This window comes from Oncorhynchus tshawytscha, linkage group LG16, assembly GCF_018296145.1.
Source record: "Oncorhynchus tshawytscha isolate Ot180627B linkage group LG16, Otsh_v2.0, whole genome shotgun sequence".
NCBI classification, from domain to species: domain Eukaryota; kingdom Metazoa; phylum Chordata; class Actinopteri; order Salmoniformes; family Salmonidae; genus Oncorhynchus; species Oncorhynchus tshawytscha.
Genome location: NC_056444.1, coordinates 79,667,335 through 79,676,895, shown reverse-complemented (window position 1 = coordinate 79,676,895; position 9,561 = coordinate 79,667,335). Strand labels below are relative to the sequence as shown.

Sequence of the window (9,561 nt, the reverse complement as noted above, 5' to 3'; positions counted from 1 at the left end):
TCTAGAACACCATAGAATCTGCTTTATTGTGGGTCCACTAAATATGGCCGCCAGTCTACCCAGTCTGGACAGGGGTTTATGTTCCTGCTATGAAGACTAGAAGAGTCTAGAACACCATAGAATCTGCTTTACTGTGGGTCCACTAAATATGGCCGCCAGTCTACCCAGTCTGGGACAGGGGTTTATGTTCCTGCTATGAAGACTAGAAGAATCTAGAACACCATAGAATCTGCTTTACTGTGGGTCCACTAAACATGGCCGCCAGTCTACCCAGTCTGGACAGGGGTTTATGTTCCTGCTATGAAGACAAGGATTGTCTCGACCAGGATTTTGGTTCCTTTTCTTCTTTATTGTCCCTGAAAATAACATAGAACCTAAAAGATAAACAATAAGGGAAAAAGTGTAATAATTGAGCTTCTAACCAACACAGTAGGTGTTATTATGCTTACATGCGAGAGACATCTATGTAATCTAAGTTATTTAAAAAACATTTTCTACATTGCTCCGTTTAAGAGAAAACTAAGACATGGAAGTTTGCACACTTTCCAGTGTAGTCCAGACGAATGCAATGGAGGGAGTATAGTTTCATATGTTTTCCGTCCCATTTCTATGTTTCAGTCATATAATTAAATGAAACATAATATAATGTATGTTCGTGTTTTGCATTCTCAGGTGCTGGCCCACACCCTAAAGGCCTGTCTGGTCGCGTTATCAGCGCCGTCTGGTGGGTGTTCGCGGTAGTGCTCCTGGCCTGCTACTTCAGCAACTTTAACGCCATGCTACGCTCGGATTCCAAACATGTCTCCATGAATAACTTCGAGGAGCTGGCCAAACAGGACGTCATCGACTACGGAACAGTCGAAGGGGGATCCACGTTCAACTTCTTCAAAGTATGTGTCGCTTTAAAAAGAATAAGAACCCACACACATTTATTCCTTAGTAAACGTCAAGGTAGTGTAGAGCCAGATACCTGCCAAAAGGTTCAACATACGTATCGTTAAGATCGTAAAAAAATCCATGCGTATCGTTAAGATCGTAAGAAAAGCCATGCGTGAAACGTAAACATGAAATTTCATCTGTGAACATACAAACACCATGTTGTGATTATGGACCAAACTTTTAGGCTTGAACAAATCTTGTGTAGCAATTCTGATGTACAATAATACCTTTCAGAGTTTTGGCAGTGTCATCCCACCAACAAAAAAAACGTACCCCAAACGGCCTATGAGGAGTGCTACCCGAACAAGAATAACACGGTATTAAAAAGCCAGGGAAACCGGAAAGAGGTATCCTGCACATTTTCAAGTTAAGTCTCTATTCTTTAATACTCCTCAGTTGAGTTTTCTTCACATTTAGGAAGCTAATGTAATAGATTTATTTGCCAGAGCAGGTCTAGATAACACTAGCTGTATTATGCCTACAACAGTGACGTTTCAGTCCGCTGGGTGGATCTCTACAGCATGGGCATGTCTCTGGGTGACGTGCGCATCCCCATGCATGCACCTTATCAACATATGACTCATTTCAATATTGCATAACCAGTATTATCTACCAGGAATAATGAAGCATAACCACTAGTATCTACCAGGAATAATGAAGCATAACCACTAGTATCTACCAGGAATAATGAAGCATAACCACTATCTACCAGGAATAATGAAGCATAACCACTAGTATCTACCAGGAATAATGAACCATAACCACTAGTATCTAACAGGAATAATGAAGCATAACCACTAGTATCTACCAGGAATAATGAATCATAACCACTAGTATCTACCAGGAATAATGAATCATAACCACTAGTATCTACCAGGAATAATGAATCATAACCACTAGTATCTACCAGGAATAATGAAGCATAACCACTAGTATCTACCAGGAATAATGAATCATAACCACTAGTATCTACCAGGAATAATAAATCATAACCACTAGTATCTACCAGGAATAATGAATCATAACCACTAGTATCTACCAGGAATAATGAATCATAACCACTAGTATCTACCAGGAATAATGAATCATAACCACTAGTATCTACCAGGAATAATGAAGCATAACCACTAGTATCTACCAGGAATAATGAAGCATAACCACTAGTATCTACCAGGAATAATGAAGCATAACCACTAGTATCTACCAGGAATAATGAAGCATAACCACTAGTATCTACCAGGAATAATGAAGCATAACCTAGTATCTACCAGGAATAATGAAGCATAACCACTAGTATCTACCAGGAATAATAGCTGTCTGGTGAATATAAGAATTATGTGTGACCACGTGAGTTTTGACACTCAAAATATTTTCTTATAGAATATTTTGATATTTTTGTCATCAGTCTAAATCTTGCCAAAGCATATTCTGTAGGAGGGGTTAATATGAATTTAAAATAATTTGACATGGTTTATATGAATCGGGTCATGAACATATGAACTTTGAAATGAACAAGGGAGAGGTTAAACGTAGGCTGAGTCTGGCATAAGCTTATTCCCACACTTTACAAAAACTGTTGCAGTGGTCTTAGGTAGTCTCCGTGTAGGCTCTTCCCTTCATCACGACACTGCTGCCCAGTTGAAGAGCTTGTGATCTCCATGCAGCACCACAGCACCATGCATCTTCGTGAAAGCACCCCTCAGCCTCAGAAGATGCCCTTCTGGAGGCATGCAGTCATAGTCATTATACCCTTTAATGTAGGACTATTTGCCTTCTAGACAAATAAAGTGCAGAGCATGCATGATGCGTGCAACTCCTCATTCCAACATATTTGAACATCTAATTCATCCTTCGTTCAGTCACTCAGTATGTCATCCATTCAGTCAGTATGTCATCATTGTTCAGTCAGTCAGTATGTCATCATCGTTCAGTCAGTCAGTATGTCATCATCGTTCAGTCAGTCAGTATGTCATCATCGTTCAGTCAGTCAGTATGTCATCATCGTTCAGTCAGTCAGTATGTCATCATCGTTCAGTCAGTCAGTATGTCATCATCGTTCAGTCAGTCAGTATGTCATCATCGTTCAGTCAGTCAGTATGTCATCATCGTTCAGTCAGTCAGTATGTCATCATCGTTCAGTCAGTCAGTATGTCATCATCGTTCAGTCAGTCAGTATGTCATCATCGTTCAGTCAGTCATTATGTCATCATCGTTCAGTCAGTCAGTATGTCATCATCGTTCAGTCAGTCAGTATGTCATCATCGTTCAGTCAGTCAGTATGTCATCATCGTTCAGTCAGTCAGTATGTCATCATCGTTCAGTCAGTCAGTATGTCATCATCGTTCAGTCAGTCAGTATGTCATCATCGTTCAGTCAGTCAGTATGTCATCATCGTTCAGTCAGTCAGTATGTCATCATCGTTCAGTCAGTCAGTATGTCATCATCGTTCAGTCAGTCAGTATGTCATCATCGTTCAGTCAGTCAGTATGTCATCATCGTTCAGTCAGTCAGTATGTCATCATCGTTCAGTCAGTCAGTATGTCATCATCGTTCAGTCAGTCAGTATGTCATCATTGTTCAGTCAGTCAGTATGTCATCATTGTTCAGTCAGTCAGTCAGTCAGTCAGTATGTCATCATTGTTCAGTCAGTCAGTCAGTCAGTATGTCATCATTGTTCAGTCAGTCAGTCAGTATGTCATCATTGTTCAGTCAGTCAGTCAGTATGTCATCCTTCGTTAAGTCAGTAGGCCTTCAGCTCGTAGGGATTGCAATATAGGCTATCATGTAGGGGGGTAATGGTGTCTTGTGGAATAATTGTGTTTAATAACAGTTTGTATTATAGGGCTCCCCTTAAAAAGAGACCCTATCTCACAAGCCTCTAAATACATGTTAAACTAAATAGTTGAAGAAGCCCATGCAGTGGCTGATTAAGGGAAAACAGATCTGGCAATAAGAATAGACTGTAGATAGTCTTGACCATTTGGGACCCCTTGGCTATTTCACTCAGGACAGGTTATAGCCAAGACTTAATCAATATATTGTTTTGTCTCATTTATTGATATGGATATAGCCTCTGCATGATGGGATTGTGCAGCGCAAATGGATATAACAAGTCTACATACAGAGTGGAATTCACAAATACAACAGTCAAACGGCCTAATATAAGACCTACAGTCCGTTCTCCAAAATACTGGAAAAAGTGTGATTCATTAGGTTACATGATCACCACAGTAGCCCAACGCGGCTATAAAAATAAATTATGCAATTATATGGCCATTAAATAACGCAAGCAGCATGGCATATTTAGATTGCGGAATAGGCCTAAATCATATTTACTTTCTATTTTGCAGCTCAGTCGGATATTCTACACTCTTTTGTGTCTATCATTTTCACACAAGTAATTTGCTGAAGGCCCAAGCCTATACTACATCATCTACTACTATAACATCGTTATTGAATGCAGTTCTAAAATAAGCTCTAGACTTTTGTTTTGGAAATGAAACTGGAGACTGCAAAGCAACTCTAACATCTGGACTAGAGGTGATTAATTGTCTAGCTAACTTTGACTGGCTACATTCAGTTAATGTCCTTTAGTTGGTTGATTGACTAGCTAACTTTGACTAGCTACATTCGGTTCATGTCCTTTAGTTGGTTGATTGACTAGCTAACTTTGACTAGCTACATTCGGTTCATGTCCTTTAGTTGGTTGATTGACTAGCTAACTTTGACTAGCTACATTCGGTTCATGTCCTTTAGTTGGTTGATTGACTAGCTAACTTTGACTAGCTACATTCGGTTCATGTCCTTTAGTTGGTTGATTGACTAGCTAACTTTCGGTTCATGTCCTTTAGTTGGTTGACTAGCTACATTCGGTTCATGTCCTTTAGTTGGTTGATTGACTAGCTAACTTCGACTGGCTACATTCGGTTCATGTCCTTTAGTTGGTTGATTGACTAGCTAACTTCGACTAGCTACATTCGGTTCATGTCCTTTAGTTGGTTGATTGACTAGCTAACTTCGACTGGCTACATTCGGTTCATGTCCTTTAGTTGGTTGATTGACTAGCTAACTTCGACTGGCTACATTCGGTTCATGTCCTTTAGTTGGTTGATTGACTAGCTAACTTCGACTAGCTACGTTCGGTTCATGTCCTTTGCAGATGCCACATGTTTGTACGCATAAAAAAGATTTGTAACCAAGTAAAGGGAGACGTAAAGTAAGAATTGAATGTGTAAATGTTAATTCATAGTCATAACATAGGGTATGTACGTTTCCAGATCTGTTTCATGTTTACGTTTCAAGTTTACGTTTCATGTTTAAAGCATTGGATTTTCTTACGATCCTAATGATACATACGTTCAACCTTTTGGCAGGTATCTGGCTCCATAATGGAAGTCAATAAATGTATTTTCTTATCGGTACCTGTTCATATTTCTGTACATTCCCTTCCATGGTGGATTTCTGGATGAAAGAGTAGAACTGGAACAGCTTATGTCTCAACAACAACAGTTGTATCAATTTTGCATTTCTACGGTTCTCATTTCGCACACATTTCCAGAACTCCAAAAACCCCACCTACCGACGCATCTACCAGCATATGGAGAGGAAGAAGAGTTGCGTGGCTTCAGTGGAAGAGGGCAATCGACGCACCCAGGAAGGCAACTACGCCTTTATTGGAGAGGCAGCATCTCTGGACCTGGCTGTGGCTCGCTACTGCAACCTGATCCGCAGCAGCGAACTCATCGCCATGAGAGGGTACAGCATTGCAGCACCCCTAGGTGAGCCCCTAGCAGCCGAGTCCACGGTACCCCTAGGTGAGCCCCTAGCAGCCGAGTCCACGGTACCCCTAGGTGAGCCCCTAGCAGCCGAGTCCACGGTACCCCTAGGTGAGCCCCTAGCAGCCGAGTCCACGGTACCCCTAGGTGAGCGACTAGCAGCCGGGCCCACGGTACCCCTAGGTGAGCCCCTAGCAGCCGAGTCCACGGTACCCCTAGGTGAGCCCCTAGCAGCCGAGTCCACGGTACCCCTAGGTGAGCCCCTAGCAGCCGAGTCCACGGTACCCCTAGGTGAGCGACTAGCAGCCGAGCCCACGGTACCCCTAGGTGAGCCCCTAGCAGCCGAGTCCACGGTTCCCCTAGGTGAGCCACTAGCAGCCGAGCCCACGGTACCCCTAGGTGAGCCCCTAGCAGCCGGGCCCACGGTACCCCTAGGTGAGCGGCTAGCAGCCGGGCCCACGGTACCCCTAGGTGAGTATCTGAAGTATTTGATGTGTGGTTCATTACTTGATACACACACACTTACACACACTGACCCCCTTCTCTCACACATAAAATACTCACACACTAACTCCTTGCTCTCCCTAGGTGACCCTAGCAGCCTCCCGGTACCCCTAGGTCTCCCAGTCCCCTAGGTCTCCCTACCCCTAGGTCTCCCACCCTACCCCTGAGCCCCTCTCTCCCACCCTCCTAGCAGCCGAGTCACGGTACCCCTAGGTGAGCCCACCCTCCCGAGCCCACGGTACCCCTAGGTCTCTCCCACCCTACCCCTAGGTGAGCCTCTCTCCCACCCTCCTCCCTGTCCTCTCTCTCCCACCCCTCCTCTCTCTCTCCCACCCTCCTCCCTGTCTCTCTCTCCCTCCCACCCTCCTCCCTGTCTCTCTCTCCCTCCCACCCTCCTCCCTGTCTCTCTCTTCCTCCCACCCTCCTCCCTGTCTCTCTCCCTCTCTCCCTCCCACCCTCCTCCCTGTCTCTCTCTCCCTCCTCCCTGTCTCTCTCTCCCTAGGTCTCTCTCTCTCTCCCTCCTCCCTGTCTCTCTCTCCCTCCTCCCTGTCTCTCTCTCTCCCTCCTCCCTGTCTCTCTCTCCCTCCTCCCTGTCTCTCTCTCCCTCCTCCCTGTCTCTCTCTCCCTCCTCCATGTCTCTCTCTCCCTCCCTCCTCCCTGTCTCTCTCTCCCTCCCACCCTCCTCCCTCTCTCCCTCCCACCCTCCTCCCTCTCTCCCTCCCACCCTCCTCCCTGTCTCTCTCCCCTCCCACCTGTCTCCCTCTCCCTCCCACCCTCCTCCCTGTCTCTCTCTCTCCCACCCTCCTCCGTCTCTCTCCCTCCCACCCTCCTCCCTGTCTCTCTCCCTCCCACCCTCCTCCCTGTCTCTCTCTCTCCCACCCTCCTCCCTGTCTCTCTCCTCCCACCCTCCTCCCTGTCTCTCTCTCCCACCCTCCTCCCTGTCTCTCTCTCCTCACCCTCCTCCCTGTCTCTCTCTCTCCCACCCTCCTCCCTGTCTCTCTCTCTCCCACCCTCCTCCCTGTCTCGCTCTCTCCCACCCTCCTCCCTGTCTCTCTCTCTCCCACCCTCCTCCCTGTCTCTCTCTCTCCCACCCTCCTCCCTGTCCCTCTCTCTCTCCCACCCTCCTCCCTGTCGCTCTCTCTCTCCCACCCTCCTCCCTGTCTCTCTCTCCCTCCCACCCTCCTCCCTGTCTCTCTCTCCCTCCCACCCTCCTCCCTGTCTCTCTCTCTCCCTCACACCCTCCTCCCTGTCTCTCTCTCTCCCTCACACCCTCCTCCCTGTCTCTCTCTCTCCCTCACACCCTCCTCCCCGTCTCTCTCTCTCCCTCACCCTCCTCCCCGTCTCTCTCCCTCAACCTCCTCCCCGTCTCTCCCTCCTCCCCTTCCGTTTCTCTTCCCTCCACACACCCTCCTCCCCTTCCGTCTCTCTCCTCCCCTTCCGTCTCTCTCCCTCCCCTCACACCCTCCTCCCCTTCCGTCTCTGTCCCTCCCTCCTCCCCTTCCGTCTCTCTTCCATCCTCCGTCCCTCTCTCTCGCTCCTCCTCGATCCCTCTCTCCCTCCTCCATCCCTCTCTCTCCTGTCAGGCTTTCCAATGATGAAGAACATAACAGTGGCCATACTGCAACTGAGTGAATCTGGGGAGTTGGCCTTCCTGCAGAGTAAGTGGTGGGCCAGCAGCTGCTTGCCAGAGGGGGGCCAAGCCCCACATGCCCTCCAGCCCCACCTCCTGAGGGGTCTCTTCCTTCTCCTGGCCCTGGGGTTGGGCCTGGGACTCCTCATGGCCATCCTGGAGCTTGCCTCCAAGGCCCGCAGTCAAGCCAAGGACCAGAAGGTAAAAGGGGACATGAGGAGCGGATAAAGAATGGACCTTTAAAAAATACCATCTGTTTATTGCGATTTTCAAATCTACGCATGAATATTGAAAGCCTATACAATAATTTTCCTCCAACAATTCCTCTTTTTCCTCTCCTCTCCTATCCTCCTCTCCCTTCTCACCTCTATCTCCTCCCTTTACTCACCCCTCCCTTTACTCTCCCCTCCCATCTCTCCCCTCTTTCCTCTCCCCTCCCTCCCCTCTTTCCTCTCCCCCTCTCATCTCTCCCCTCTTTCTACCTCCTTTCCTCTCCCTCCCCCTCCCTTTACTCTCCCCTCCCTTTACTCTCTCCCACCCTTTACTCTCCCTCCCTCTCTCCCCTCCCATCTCTCCCTCTCCTCTTTACTCTCCCCTCCCTTTACTCTCCCCTCTTTACTCTCCCCTCCCTTTACTCTCCCCTCCCTTTACTCTCCCCTCCCTTTACTCTCCCCTCCCTTTCCTCTCCCTCTCTTTCCTCTCCCCTCCTTTCCTCTCCCCTCTCGCTCCTCTCCCTCCCTCCCTCTCCCCTCCCATCTCTCCCCTCTTTCCTGTCTCTTTCTCTCTCCTCCCTCTCTCCCCTCTTTACTATCCCCTCCTTACTATCCCCTCCCTCTCTCCCCTCTTTCTCTCCCCTCCCATCTCTCCCTCTTTACTCTCCCTTCCCATCTCCCTCCTCTCCCCTCCCATCTCTCCCCTCTTTCCGCTCCTCCCATCTCTCCCTCTTTCCTCTCCCTCCTCCCATCTCTCCCTCTTTCCTCTCCCCTCCCATCTCTCCTCTCTTTCCTCCCTCCCATCTCTCCTCTCTTTCCTCTCCCCCCCCCCTCCCATCTCTCCTCCCCCCTCCCCCTCCCTCTCTCCCCCACCGCTCCTCCCATCTCTCCCTCTTTCCTCTCCCCTCTTTCCTCTCCCCTCCCATCCTCCTCTCTTTCCTCTCCCTCCCATCTCTCCTCCTTTCTCTCCCCTCCCATCCTCCTCTCTTTCTCTCCCCTCCCATCCTCCTCTCTTTCCTCTCCCTCCCCCTCCCACCCTCCCCCTCCCCCTGTCCCCCTCCCATCTCTCCCCCTTTCCCTCCTCCCATCTCTCCCCTCTTTCTCTCCCCTCCCACCCTCCTCCCTTTCCTCTCCCTCCCATCCCTCCCCTCCCCTCCCCTCCCTCTCTCCCTTTCCCTCCCCTCCCTCTCTCCTCTCTTTCCTCTCCCCTCCCATCTCTCCTCTCTTTCCTCTCCCATCTCTCCTCTCTTTCCTCTCCCTCTCTCCCTCTTTCCTCCTCCCTGCCATCTCTCTCTCTTTCCCACCCTCCTCCCTGTCTTTCCTCTCCCCTCCCATCTCCCTCTCTTTCCTCTCCCCTCCCATCTCTCCTCTTCCCACCCTCCTCCCTCTCTCCTCTCTTTCCTCTCCCCTCCCATCTCTCCCTCTCTTTCCTCTCCCCTCCCTCCTTCCCTGTCCCTCTCTCTCTTTCCCTCACCCTCCTCCCCTTTCCTCTCCCTCTCCC

The 9,561-nt window shown here is 48.6% G+C and overlaps 1 protein-coding gene across 1 annotated transcript in view; it reads left to right on the top strand.

Annotated features, from left to right (window-relative positions):
- LOC112215252 (probable glutamate receptor) overlaps positions 1–9,561 on the top strand; it is a 28,690-nt gene that overhangs the window by 13,296 nt on the left and 5,833 nt on the right. Inside the window, exons 7-9 of the mRNA XM_042299728.1 lie at positions 673–890; positions 5,498–5,717; positions 7,802–8,049. Coding sequence (XP_042155662.1) covers positions 673–890; positions 5,498–5,717; positions 7,802–8,049 — 686 coding nt within the window. The remainder of the gene's footprint in view (positions 1–672; positions 891–5,497; positions 5,718–7,801; positions 8,050–9,561) is intronic.